Source organism: Rhodnius prolixus, unplaced genomic scaffold (assembly GCF_049639745.1).
Source record: "Rhodnius prolixus isolate KJV_2025 unplaced genomic scaffold, Rpr scaffold_10, whole genome shotgun sequence".
Lineage (NCBI taxonomy): Eukaryota > Metazoa > Arthropoda > Insecta > Hemiptera > Reduviidae > Rhodnius > Rhodnius prolixus.
The window spans coordinates 8,658,105-8,673,244 of NW_027411615.1; the positions used below are offsets into that span (position 1 = coordinate 8,658,105).

At 34.1% G+C, this 15,140-nt stretch overlaps 1 protein-coding gene across 4 annotated transcripts in view; it reads left to right on the top strand.

The window, feature by feature from the left end:
* Positions 1 to 15,140, top strand: part of LOC141456672 (mannosyl-oligosaccharide alpha-1,2-mannosidase IA-like) — a 433,869-nt gene that overhangs the window by 288,456 nt on the left and 130,273 nt on the right. For 3 of the 4 annotated variants that reach the window (XM_074132841.1, XM_074132842.1, XM_074132843.1), the window contains exon 2: positions 11,049 to 11,292. The exons of the other annotated variant lie outside the window; for it this stretch is intronic. In XM_074132841.1, coding sequence (XP_073988942.1) covers positions 11,049 to 11,292 — 244 coding nt within the window. The remainder of the gene's footprint in view (positions 1 to 11,048; positions 11,293 to 15,140) is intronic. 4 annotated transcript variants of the gene reach the window in all.

A 15,140-nucleotide genomic window follows, 5' to 3' on the forward strand; every position in this document is an offset into this window, starting at 1 on the left:
AATATACAATATAATAATTTCATGTTTAAAGAATAAGCAAAGAATCAAATGATCAGATATAAGATAAACACAAACAGAACAGAAATGTCGTACTAATGGAAAAATAATAATAAAGTAAATAAATTCTTAGTTCATTAATTTAAATCAACCGAACATAAAATTATGCTATTTATATCTTACTATACCTTATATTTTTCAAGGCATTAACCAAAAAATATCAAAACATAATCTAAAGCTAAGAACTGGTTAACATCTTCCCCCAGTGTCCGTTATTGAGAGGTTCGTCTGTAAATCATTTAAAATGAATTATTAAATCATTGTAAAAGTTATGTTGCTTCAATTTGGTACCAAAAGTCATCATGCATCACCACACGTAAAATAAAGGAAGGTAATAAGCGGTTTAAATGGACTAGGCCTATTATCTGTACCGGTAATGGATGTGTAGTAAGATTAGTATGCATTAGTCGAGAGATTACCTTAGAGGTTTATGCCCTGGATTTCATTTTGGATTCAGGGATTCAATTCAGATGTCGGCCTTTAAAATTTTATCTTCCCCATGAGCCTCTTACAGCCGTGTGACTGTAACGAGAGAGTAGAATAATAAATCTTTATTATATTATAAATATGTACCAAAAAAATAAATACACGAAGTGTCAATGTACAGAACATTGTAACTTCTATAACAATTACTGGTAAGAATGCACGGAAAAACCTACAGCTAGTGTAGAAAGTTAGAGAAGGATATGTTTTAGTCTTTTGTGTCCTGTAAGGAATAGAAGGATCTGTAGGAGGCTATGTTGCGGTAGAGTGGATTAGGATGACAGTCTAGGATGGAGAGGAGTTTCAGCAGAAGATTTTGGTTATAGGAGTGTACGGGGATTATGGATGCAAGTCTCGTGGAGTGAGTCAATTCTAGTGCGTCGTGGAGAGTCAGAGAAATTTTTTCTGTGTTCTCCTGGAGTTTCTTGATGTTGCTACTACAAGTCAGGACTCCAGGCGGAGAGCAACATCGGCCTAATGACCAAAGAAGGAGTTTGTTGGTCACAGTCATTTTGGAATCAAGTGAGAGTAGGGGAAATAATAGTCTTACTAGTCCAGTTTGCCTGAGTTTACTTTGTCCTTAACGTGTGTAGTGAAAATCTTGTCCAAAGTTTGGCCTAGGTACTTAACGTAAGTAGACTACGAGATCGAACTTAACGAGAGAATGTCCAGAAGCCAGCAGAGCACTAAAAAGATACCGGGTACCCATTGTTCTCAGATATTAAACGCCGTAAGTTAAATAAAAGTAAGTCTTTATGAAGTACAAATGCAATAGATGCAATAAAAGAAGTAAATAAGGTACTTAACAGCTTGTATAGTATGTCGTAATGGTTTCCATGGTAGTAGTTGTCTGAATTAGAAGTTACCATAGAGTCCTCCTACGTGTGACTAAATCTAGGTCATCTTTAAAGTTAGGTCCAGAGAAGTAATACAGGAGATATCGTCCATATTGTTCTACTCGATTTATTTCCAGTTATTTCATAATGTTAGGAACAAAAGTTACCTACCGTCAAAGTTACATATATAGTAAGTTCAGGAAGTTGCCTATAGTTACCGCATTCAGCACAATAGAACAAACGACATTTATATGAAATATTGTTTCATTTCTTTGTTTTAACTTCTAAATTAATATTATATAAAATGATTATGTACTACAAGCAAATGGCTGTATTAAGAGGAAATAGTTATTGTCGAGGCAGCTAATATCAGACTAGGCAAAATAGTTTCTTATTTTATTACTGATTAAGCCTAGGCAGCTAGTAATCCACTAAGCAGATAGCCTTTATGCATTTTTTTTAAACATATCTTACATCACAATTTTCATTTTATTTATTCATTTATTTTGTCTTTTAATTTAAGCTACGTCAACATTTTTGGTGCCCGAAACTTTTTTAATTGCACTGCCGGTCTCCGAAAAGTGTTCTCTCTTGACAGAAGGATCCATTAGCAAACATTTAGCTGTAAGCAAAAGCTCAGAAAACTCGTGACGACTAAAGCTAAATACTAACCCGAATAGATTTATTCTCTATGATTAAGTATCATTTATTATAGACAATAATAAGTCCTGCTAATCCCTAAAATTGCTATATCAGTTTGCCAATATGTTATTGGCAATGCAATAATAATAAATGTAAAATCATTAACCCGTTTGTCTGTCACAATACCCCTAGTCATTGGATGTAAATTACCATCATCTGTAATCAGAATTGACAATTGACACATCCCCATACAGGCTTATAGTTAGTTAGAATTGCAAAACTGGCAATCTAGCCCCATTCATGTATGGATTACATTCCAAACATCCACTTCCCCCTCTCCACCACAGCCAGATTATTATTATGTTAACATCCATATATTATTTGACATATCGATTATATTATAATAATTCTACATATCGTTATTTTAAATAAAAATGGCAATCAAGAAAGGAGAGTAAGTTTGGGGGAAAAGTCTTGACCACTCACACGACTTACTGTAATCATAACGATTTCGAAAATTTAGTGGTTCTCGGGACAGAAAAATATAAATGGCTGGTGATATCTGTAGCGTTAGAAACGATCAGAGTATACCATATGGTCTTGTCTGCAGAGACCATGTAACTGAAGGCTTGTCTGTTCAGTGGAGAACTTGTACCTGAAGTGTCTTCTTCTATAGAGAACATGTATATGAAGAGTTTTCTTCTGTAGAGAACAGGTATCTGAAGTGTCTTCTTCTATAGAGAACATGTATATGAAGAGTCTTCTTCAGTAGAGAACATGTATCTGAAGAGTCTTCTTCTGTAGAGAACATTTATCTGAAGAGCCTTCTTCGGTACAGAACATATATCTGAAGAGTCTTCTTTTGTAGAGAACAAGTATCTGAAGAGTCTTCTTCTATAAAGAACAAGTATCTGAAGAGTCTTCTTCTGTAGAGAACATTTATCTGAAGAGTCTTCTTCAGTAGAGAACATGTATCTGAAGAGTCTTCTTCTGTAGAGAACATGTATCTGAAGAGTCTTCTTCTGTAGAGAACATGTAACAAACGTTTACACTTTACTTACGTCTCATCCATTTATTCCCCAAAAAATCTCTCTACAATATTTTACTTCAGAAATATTTTTGTAAATTATTAGTGATTGCTTATTTATTGTTTTTGAAATACATATACCTAAATCTTGTGATTATTATATTAATTTAATACGCTTCCAACACCTACACATTCATGCACTCTTGGCCTCAAAGAATTATACCTCTTCGAAGAGTTTCTTTTTACTTTTGAACATCCGCTGTAAAACTTCCGTCGTTTGCTAATAGCACCAGAGTAGCTAACTCACACGCCGCTTGGTTGAGCGTAAATTCGCAATCTATATTTGATTTTACAATACTTCTTAGCTTTGCACGCCGTGCTATTAACCTAATAGCCAAACTAAATCCACAAATCTCACGCAAACACAAATCAACCTAAAAGTGAAAAAAAATCTGCTGAAAATGTGAAAAAGTCCCCATCCCCAAACGAAAAAACCGCCTATTCTCAAGGCCAAGAATAGAAAAACAATGTATTTTAACTCATCTTAACTATTTTTTTGGATTGCTATCTTTAAACACCTTGGAACTATTTGCAAGAATTATTAAAAAAAAAAAAAAAAATCAAGATATTGGCCCAAATTTTGGCCTCTGTAATTTGTAGAAATGGTCATATTTGCGATTTATTCTTTTTTCGTTTGAGAATTTTATTTTCCCAAGCGGGAGCCAGATTTGATAATACTCCTACTTCTGGTGTAAGTTCACAGGATACGAGCAGCTATAAAACGAGAAGTACTAACTAAATTTGTTATATTCTTAATTAATAACAACTCTTTATTCTCTTTCATTTGATTATTATTTAAACAAGATCTAATAAAATATTAATGCTCTCTCGTCTGGAAATTAATGAATTAAAAAGCTGTTTTTATTAATTAAACAGACGGAAAATATAAAGTAATGTGGGCGATGCCAGCCGAGGAAGAGATATGTGCTAAAAGGGAAAAAAGATTTATAAAAACACTTAATTCATTTAGCATGGGAAAAAGTGACTTGTTTATCTTACATTACTTACTTTCATTTTAATTTAAACACTCATCTCAACTGACATAAACAGGGCAGCATCCCATCTTGATCTCCTTTTATTTAAACACACGTTTTAATGTGTTACTTCTTGTTGGAAACATTTCACTTTGTACATTTTTATTTGGAAAAAAATTGTACATTGCGATTTATATTTGGCAAGCAGAGCCAAAAACCATGCCAAAAAAAGTGAAAATTGGTGGTCTATCACACTCACGTGGCTCTCTCTGTAGTTTTGAATTGTGATGTACCCAATAACGTGACTCTCTCTATAGTTTTGAATTGTGATGTACCCAATAACGTGACTCTCTCTATAGTTTTGAATTGTCATGTACCCAATAACTCGCTATTGACATTTTGATTTTAATAACCTTAAGGGTGTGTTTATTGTTAATACAAAAGAAAAAATTAGAGTAACTTGAACAAGCACTGTCATTGAAATTCTCCCAAAACTAATACTGATCCAAAAAAATTGAATTTATAAAGAGTAATCGTAATAAGTAATTCCGAAATGACTTCTATACACAAAAACATGTCAAAATAAGGAAGTAAAGGTTATGAACAATTATCAGTCTTAATTTTTGCCAAGCTTTATGCAAGCAGTTATGTCCACACTGTTTGGAACTCTTTTTAATATGGACTTTTTTTAATACGGACTCTTTTTAATTTGGACTTTTTTTAATATGGACTTTTTTTAATATGGACTCTTTTTAATTTGGACTTTTTTTAATATGGACTCTTTTAATGTGCGACTCTTTTTAATATGGACTCTTTTTAATGTGGACTCTTTTTAATATGGACTCTTTTTAATATGGACTCTTTTTAATGTAGACTCTTTTTAATGTGACTCTTTTTAATGTGGACTCTTTTTAATATGGACTCTTTTCAATATGGACTATGATCTCTTTTAAAAATCTTCTTGTTTGCGGTTCCTGATATTCTGATATTGTGTCTACTAATTTTTGGTACAGTAAATTATCTTCCACAACCCTGAAGATGACCTGAATACCAAAGCTTGGCAAACAAATAAATAAATTAATGTCTGAAATTGGCAATAACTTTTCTTTTATTTTGCATTAATGAATCAGTCACCCAAAAAATGATGCTAAATGCACTACAACAGAATAAGTTGATTATTTTCTATACATTAGACTTCTGAAACATTTATTTGGGAAAACTAACTAACTTTTAATAAAGAAAATGTATATTTTAGTAAACTCCTAATAATAATCATTTATGTATTAATAAGAATGCAAGTTAATAAAGAAAAGTTCCCATTTCTAGAGGTTATGCGTTTAAATTCATTGAGAGCGAAACTGCTGGTAATAAAGCTCTCAGAATAAATTAAGAACAGTGTAGAATTCTCCAGTTGTATTATTTTTGTACTGCGTGTTCGCCTCTAATCTCTTCTACAAGCTTCTAACTTACTGTTTAATAAACTTGAAATATACGCACTGTAATAATATATAATCCCCATTGTAGTTTTTAATAATAAAAAATAATACATCCAAAATGAACAAATAAATTCATAAAAGAATTTATAAAACTTAATTTTAATGAAATGAATATTGCAATCTATCTAATAATAAATCTTTTTAAAAGAAAGCTATCAATTATTTATTTCTTGAAAATAATAAAATATAGAGATTTGGAATTTTCATTGTACTAATAATTACGATAAAATCGTGATTACGTTGGTTGGAAATTCCTATCTTTTTACTGTATTATTAAGTTATTTTGGTAGTTAATGTAATTTGGATGTGTTTTATCGTAACATCTTTTCTTTAATTTATTTATTATCTATTATTTTATCTATTTATTTTTGACTTTATCTTCCACTAATTTTTTTTTTTAAAAAGAAAAATCTGGGTCGTCATTTGATTGAGTAGATTTTACAGTTTTATTAGATTTGCCTTGACTTTGTTAAACATTTACTACAAACACGTTAATTTATCATTTTGTAAGAGTGATAGATAATACATTTACGTAGAATGTATTTTATTGAGGGAAATTGGGTAAAAGTTTTTGTAGTGAGAATAAGGGATTTCTCGTTTGTGTACCCGGATGTTTAGGTTGTGAGGTAGGCAATCATTTGGCCCGGTTAGGTGCTCCTTTTTTTTTTGTATGGCATTGTATAGTGCCTCCTAAATGCAGCTGCAAAGTTCACAGGAACTTGTAGGAAGAAACTGCAAGCCAGCGTGCTCGTGTAGTAATAACCCCACGGGTTAACATATTATTCGCACACAAGATCAAGCCGTTATTCGTATGATCGTAGGGCAGACGCCTTGTGACGAACTAACAGAAGACTGAGAGAACTTATGCTTTGCAATTTAGAGATGGCTTGTTAGGATTTTTTGGACAGGTAGAAAATTTACTGTAATTAAGGAAATAGATTGTTGAAGTAATGATTAATTTGGCAGGTCAATAATAAATAATCCATACAATTATTACTATAATTTTAGGCATTCAGTCTTATTTTAAAGTCTAATATTCAAGGACTACAACAAATTCCAATTTCGTCCGAATTAAATTCAAACCTGTGAATAATATTTACTGTTCTGTACTATCCTTAATCTGACGTTACTACTGTTTTGTGGATTGGCGTTACACTTAGATGAAACCACGACAATTAACGTATTGGAGTCAGTGTGTAAAGTAGTAATTGGATGGTTGATAGGTTGGCTGGTTGCAGAAGAACGCGCTCTCTGGACGGCTAGGTGTAATCGTCATTAAGTAGGACTGGAGAAGCAGCTGTGACTAAGTGACTGTCAATAAACTCTTAAGGTGGAGATGGATAATCTAACGTGTAATGTCCCTCCGTATTATCTATCTATTATCCAGTATATCTATTATAAATCTGGATAAAAAATCACTTTTCGTTGGATTATTGTTCTGAGAAAACGGATTTCGAGTGTTTTTTTCTAAGATTTATGACTTTACTATACTTAATTAGAAATGAAGTAGTAGTAATAGTCTTTATTGAATCGTGTCTGAGATGTGGCTATTAAATAACGAGACTATTGCTATAAAACATTTTATCTTAAATTTATACATATTTAGTCATTATCACCTTCAATATACACCTCTCCCCTATCCCTACAACGCTCCATGCGAATTTACCATTGTTCGAAACCGTGCTGGAAGTCTTTTTTCTGTGAGCTTCTGCATGGCGCGTGCCGCTTTTTCTTTCACAGCTTCAACGGACTGTGAAATCGTGATCCTTTTAATGCAGATTTGACTTTAGGGAACAGATAAAAGTCACATGGGGCCAGGTCAGGCGAATAAGGCGGATGAGGCCTAAAACTGGGATGTTGTACGTACTTGGCTGGAAAAGTCTTGTGACAGACAATGCAGTGTGAGACGGCGCGCTGTCTTGATAGAGAAACCATGACTGGTTCTTCCACAAATCGGGTCGTTTTTTTCCTTTACTCTTTCACGGAGTTGAGGGGGTTGCGGCACGTGTTTGTCATACGACAGTCTGCCAGAGAGTACTGGAATAGTGCTCTTTTAGGATCCACAATAAACGTTCTAGATCGCTTTTTGGTTTAACTCCAGATTTAGATAACGAGGCTGATAAGCTGACATAACTAATCTTTCTTTTGTCTAATTTTGGACTATATTCAACATATTCTCTGAAAAAAAACCTTTGTCAGACTGTTTATTACAGTTGATGTACATCAATACAGACTCCTCTTCCCCTCAAGATCTGACTGTTAATAAAGTTTTGCAGCAAAACAAAAAAAAAAGTTAGTAAATGAGAGCGATGTTCCTAACGGTCGATAAAACAACTCACCACCACGTAGAAGAAGAAGAAGTTTTTCATTAATTTTCATTATTTCCACAGATCGCTTCATTCATATTTTTTTTCTCCACAATTTATTTTCTATGGTAAACTTTACTCCATGGTTTTCATTCATCTGGAACAACTGATTACTTAAGTTTCTTTTGATTGGTTAAAAAAAAATACCAACTTTTTTTTCGGTCGTTTGTTTTATTTTAAAGAAGAAGTCCCCCGGACGAAGCTCCCTCCGATCCTTTATTATTCAAGCTCAACACTTGCTGAGAGATTTCCCAAATAATTAAGCACTTTTTAATGAGTGTATAAAATTATCTTGTTTTTTTTTTAATTGTTCTTTAGAAAAATTTAAAAGAAATTTAAGACGGGAAAATGTGGTATTTTTCTTAAATTAAAGTTTGTTTATTTTATATTTTTGTTATACACTTTGTGAGAAAAATCTTCTTTGTCTTTGTAATGGATTTCCACTTCACTTAGTTTGTACTATTTCATTGGTTTTTTGTATCTTTTCTTAAACTTTAATGACTTTTTAACTTTACTGTTTTACTGTTTCCGCACTTTTAGCTTTTCTCTTTTAATTACGTGAATTTTCTTCTATTTCTGTCTTCCTATTTTCCACATTTAAAACGACGGCAGAAAATTCTTTCGGTGTATAAAACCCAGGCTTAACTAAATAATTATATTTTCATTGTCTTCCCTTGAATTTAGCTTAACATTTAAGTGCCTCCAGATTACTGTGGACTCCATTTTCTACATTACTTAAGAAAGAAAATTTTAGTTGACAACTTGTTGAACAGTGATGCGAGTGCAATGAATTTTGTTGTCCTAGGGTAGTAGCTGGAAAATTGCCAGGTGAACTTGAAAAGTCTTGGTTGGGTACTTAATATAATAGATAAAGATATATCTGTATTTTATGTAAACTTACATGTTACCTACAAGGGGTTATATTTTGTAGATTAATTTTCAGAAAAGTAAATCAAATTTTACCTGTAGTTACACAAATAAATTGCAGGAATAATAGATAATACGAGGGTCGTTTGAAAAGTCCGTGCAAAGTCAGAGAGATAGCACCACTGGCGCGTATCGAGGTTATGTTTAGTTAGTAGCATCTCTTGGAAGAACACACACCAAGTTTCAGCCAGATCGGTCTATTTCTTTGTGTTTGGCATTCGTTTGAATCGAGGAAGTCGAGTGATTTTCAAAAAATGGACGAAAAAGAATTTCGTGTGTTGATTAAACACTACTTTATGAAAGGCAAAACGCCTGAGGAGACTAAAGAGAAGCTTGATAAACATTATGGTGACTCTGCACCTTCGATTAGAACAATTTATAAGTGGTTTCAAAATTTTCGGAGTGGCCATATGGGCACAAGTGACGCTGAACGTTCTGGACGCCCTGTTGAGGTTACTACTCCAGAAATCATTGATAAAATCCATGATATGGTGATGGATGACAGAAGAGTGCTGTGGGCATCTCGAATGAACGGGTACATAATATTTTGCATGAACATTTGGACATGACAAAGCTATCCGCAAGATGGGTGCCGCGATTGCTCACGCTTGACCAAAAACTTGCCTTGATCGACTTGTTGTCATAGGCGTAGTCTAAGGGGTGAAGAAGGGGTATGAAATGCATACTATGTTTAATAAACACTGTGTTTCAGTATAAGGTGCATTCCAGCGAGGTATGGGTAGATAAGTAAAATATATAATTTTTTAAATCACTTATTAAGTTTTCGAGGTATAGACTCATGAAGAAAATAAATTTCCAGACCCAACTTTTGATAGCAGCATTCCGCAGCATGCGGTACCTGAAAAATTTTCCGACACTTCTTCAAGATAGATTTTTACTAACTTAAAATGCAATTTAATTTTTATTATCAACTGCAATGTATAAGTTGTTGTACTATTTGTTCTTAAATATGAAAAAGTTGTTATAAAAATGCACAGTATGGCCGATAATTTGATTTCAATATTTCACTTTCGCGTCTTTTTTTTGGGCCAGTAAAATTTATCATGAAAGAATTCCCAGAATGCATTAAACTATTGCTAGAAAGTTTTGCCTTCTACAATCGCTTCAAAGGCCATGGTACACGGAATTCCACCCCCAGGACATTGCGAGCGATCGACTTTTCGACTAAAACTGGCCTCGCGATCAACTTGTTGGCCACCCTTGGACTAGGACATCTTCAGGGCTAATTTATAATGTAATATTTTACATCTCTAAAGGTTTATGTGTCTTCTGTCTTGACGGCTCATTGACTAAAGTTGACCTATAGTTCCTAGGTCGAAAAAGCTTGGCATAATAAAAATATATATCAATGACTGAAACTGGCAGTTATTTTTTTCCATCCTATTGAAACTATTAATCAGTCACTAAAAATAATGAACAGTAAAATAAAAATATATAATTGAACATCCGGTCTACAAAATGAAAAAGTCTAAATCCTGGACAAATTTAAAAATATTACTATCATATTAGGGAAGGGATTAGCTATGAGGTTAGCATACTGGACTCCCACGCGGAGGTCCCGGGTTCGAATCCAGCAGCTAGCCCTTAGATTTTCTCTTCCTAGGAGCTTCTTACAGCTCACTGTCCGGTGATGGACAGTGTTGTCTGTAACGAGAGAACACTGTCCGGAGGCGGGCAGTGCACTGGAAAAAGCTCCGGGCGCTAATAACCTCAGCTGTTGATGCGCCAAAAAAAAAAGTCTCATTAGAAGAACACTCTCTTTAGGGTGGCATGCAGTGAAAAAAGAGATAGAAAGAGATTTGATCAACCTTTTTTCAAATTAATAATTGGGATTTCCCATAGAATTTATGGGAAATTAGAAAGCTTTTAATAGTTTAAGGTTAAATATTTGTTCAAGTAATGCTTGATATGGAATTTGGCGATTGACATTGGTTTCTACAGTTACCTGTAAGTGTTTAGTTTTACTTCTTCAAATTTTAAAGTGAATTTTTTATTTCAAAAGTTGTTGATTTTATTTAAAAAACGCACTGAAGAAACAATTTATGCCAAAACATTGCATTTAGAAGATAGGATCGCTTTGGAGAATGTTAAAAAAAATTGCATGCCTATTTTGTTGAAATTTTCCGAGTTGTAAACTGGTAGTGTTCCTTCTTGAACAGGTATGAGATGAAGGTACGTTGGAACGTACTACGGTACGGTTTGATCACGGCCTGCCTTGTATTAGTGGTAACAGTGTACGCTTTGGGCGGTAACAGGCCGCCAACTGATCATCCCAAAGGACGTCCATTGAGAAATCTTAAAGCTAGATCACCACCAGATCCAAAAAAGCCTAAACCAGTTACAATCAACGCTACTGAACCTAGTGAAGCCGTCTGGGCTGAACGACGTAGACATGTACTTCAGGTATAATATATTTTTCTAATTGAAGTATTTTGAACTGTTTTTTTTTTTCAAGGACATTGAGGTCTTGGGCATACAGGAAGCGGTCTGTCGCGGCGGTTTGCGATATGAGGACGTCACACAGGACGCGATATCTTTGTTTCAGCGATCCAGTTTGGTCGCTTTCTTCTTGAGAAGTATTAGTGCCTTTTTTTTTTGGTAATTTGTTTTAATTTTTATAATAATGAGTATGAGCTCGGACGAAGGACCACTCACTCCTTCTGCTATTTACTTTTCAAAGCAAAAAGAAGATAAGACGAAGTTGGGTGCATGAAGCTAATAATAAGAAGAGAGAACAATTAGGGGAATACCACCGCTTATGTATCGAACTGGAGTCACATGAAGATAGGTTCTTCTAGTATTTTCGTATGTCGCAAGAATGAAATAGAAAATGAGTAACTAAGTTTCTTAACATTGGAATCTTTACTAGGTGGCTGTGGCGGTCACGTTGAAATCTGTAATTTTGTACTACTAGATCACTTGTCGTCGCGACAAAGACTAGACCGCGTTCTGTTTGACAGAGATGATGCAAAATTGTGTAATACAACTAGACCGCCTGACCGCCTCGGTCGGAGATCGTTGCCTGCCACGATAGACCGCTTTCTGTGTGCCCAAGGCCTTTAAGCTTGGTGTTTTATTTAATTATTTTTAATAGAAGTAATACGTGGTAAGTTGGTCTTATGGTAGGAAGATTCGCTCTACATTGAGCTCTAAGCTGGCAAATCTGGGAACACATCGCGGATGGTAAGCCATAAATTATCATCCTGACCAACAGTAATTTTGTCCTGAGATGATAACACTGCAGCTCCTTCAGAAACCACAAATCTACTCAATGGATTTTTGTATATTTTACGTAATAATTTATTAATCTTTCATTTATTTATTTTTCAAAACAGAAAACACAAATTAATTTTTAACGCTCAATTTTTTGTTCTCAGCCCACCAAGGATGTTTAAAAAAAGCATAGAGATGCATGAATTTCATCCATTCCTTTTCAGTACAATCAAATCTTTTAATTAAAACTGTCCGGTAGGACAGTTGTATAAGGGTTGATCGTCAAAAACTGCACGAAAAAGCGTAACGTTGAAAAACTCCCAACTTTGACAATTTTTTTCTCTTTTTCTATAAAAGATAAAATTCCCAAATTTTCTTTAAAATGTAGGGCAAACCCTCCTTTATAACTGTAATTTTTTTGCAACAACATAGATCTAATAGATTTCGAGAAAAAAGTTGCTGAAAATGAGCAAAAACGGCATTTTCAAAAAATGGTTGTTGTTCTTCTTCTTCTTGTTGTTGTTGTTACCTTTTTTGTAAACTGCGTAGCGCCTAAACGCGTGAACCGATTTTCATGAATGAGGTGTCATTCGATTCGGAATTTTATGTAGATGTGCCTTTTGGGGGTCTCGACGCTGTACATCGAATGGGAGAGGAGTTAGCCCCCTTTATGTAAGGCCCCCTCCAAAATTATTATTTCTAATTTCTCTGTAAATCTTAGCTCGATTTTGATAAAATTTGGTAGGATGATAGGGTTAGGGCTCCCCTACGTAACATTAAAACGACATTCTGCTCTTACACTTGTTAAGAGGAAGTATAGCAATCGTTTCAAATTATCGAGACGTGAACCGATTTTCATGAATGAAGTGTCATTCGAATCGAAATTTTGTTCAGACTTGTACTTTAAAAGTCTCGACGCTATGCCTCATAAGGAGGGGAGTTTGCCCCACCCAAATAATAGACAAAAAGAAAAATCTATCCAAAAGGTACAAAAATCTCCTTAACAAAAACTTACAGTTTAAAATGTTAAGTATAAGGGTTGATTAAACGCCAAAATGCACACAAATCAGCAGGTAACCAACATTTCATTAATACTTCATTGATATTATTTAAGTAATTTTACTGCATTAACTTTTTATTAAATTTTTTAAAATTTATTAGATGTCACAGATTATGAATGAACTGGCCAGCATAAGGGTCTGTGACATCTAATAAATTTTAAAAAATTTAATAAAAAGTTAATGCAGTAAAATTACTTAAATAATATCAATGAAGTATGAATGAAATGTTGGTTACCTGCTGATTTGTGTGCATTTTGGCGTTTAATCAACCCTTATACTTAACATTTTAAACTGTAAGTTTTTGTTAAGGAGATTCACTAAATAAAGCAGCATTCCGCAGGTCTGTCATGGCTGAAAAATTATTATTTTTTCTGTTTTTATTAATCTGTTTCAGCTTCCTTTTTATCTAATGTATGAAGTAAAGTTGTCTAAAATTCTTTATATTAGATTACAGTTTTTATTTTATATCTCTCTCTAGATAAAATTGCGTAAAGTACCCTTATTTAACTGGTTTAATTCCATTAGTGTTCGACTGTATGAATATTACCGAGGTTGGTATGCCTGGTAAATATACCAATGGTTGTTGCAATGACCTCTCTATTAAAAGAATTCCTGAACATTGATTAAAATAAGTTCATGCTAGCTAGCAGTTTAAATGAATTTCACAGCAACTTTCTCGTTAATTTTAAATAATTAATTTATATTTCATGTTAGCTTTTTATTTCTATGTTAAATCGTATTTTATAACAATTTAGTAATGCTCAGTTTGTCTGTTGCAGGTGAGTTTTGGCGAACTTGTTTACGTTTATTTTAAACTTCATTCCAGAAATGCGTAAGTTAATATTTTATTTTTTAGTAAACTATATGCTTTTTTTTTGGTGAAGTCAAATGTTCCACTCCCGATGCTGTATCTTCATTTTTGGCGGAGTTACGGTTTAAAACCTGATTGGGGTTTCATAAGGACCACTGGTTTTGACAATGATTATGAAAACTACATAAAAAAACTGTGAAAAATGACGTTTACCCCATTTCGATATCCCTAATATTAGTCGAGATATTTAAGATCAAAGTTACAATTTTATCTTTTCGTGATCGGTTTTCACTATTAATTTTCCACCAGAAATAAACGTTTTGGGAGGTCCTCTGACTGCAAAAAATGTTATTTGTGAAGCAAAGAACAAAAGTAACAATACGAGGGGGTACCCAAAAAAAAACCGGAATTATTTTTTAAAAGCTATTTATTTACAAATTTTTTACAGAACAACCTTATCCCCTTCAAAATACTCTCCATTACAACTAATACATTTGTCCCACCGGTGCTTCCACTGTTCGAAACTTTTTTTGTAGTCATCTTTAGAAATGGCTGACAGCTCCTTCTTCGTTTTTTTCTTGACCTCTTCAATGTTGTCAAATCGGTGACCTTTCATGCCCTTTTTCATGCGTGGAAATAAGAAAAAGTCGCACGGAGCCAGGTCAGGCGAGTAAGGTGCGTGGGGCAGCGGAACCATGCCATTTTTAGCCAAAAACTGTGTAACAGAGATGGCTGTGTGTGCAGGTGCATTGTCGTGGTGGAAGAACCAGTCTCCTGTTTGCCACAAATCGGGTCTTTTTTGGCGAACACTATTGCGCAATCTTTTCAAAACTTCCAAATACAAGGTTTGATTGACGGTCTGACCTGGGGGGACAAACTCTGAATGGACTACGCCTTTGGCATCAAAAAAGCAAATCAGCATTGTTTTGATGTTTGACTTGACGACATTTTTTTGGTCGGGGTGAAGATGACGTCTTCCATTGGCTCGACTGTTGCTTTGTTTCTGGGTCATAACCATAGCACCATGACTCATCACCAGTAATGACCTTTGACAGAAAGTCTGGATCAGTTTCAAGCTGTTGTTTCAAAGCACGACATGTTTCAACTCGATGTTCTTTTTGATTGTCAGTCAGAACTCGAGGAACAAACTTGGCAGCAACCCTTTT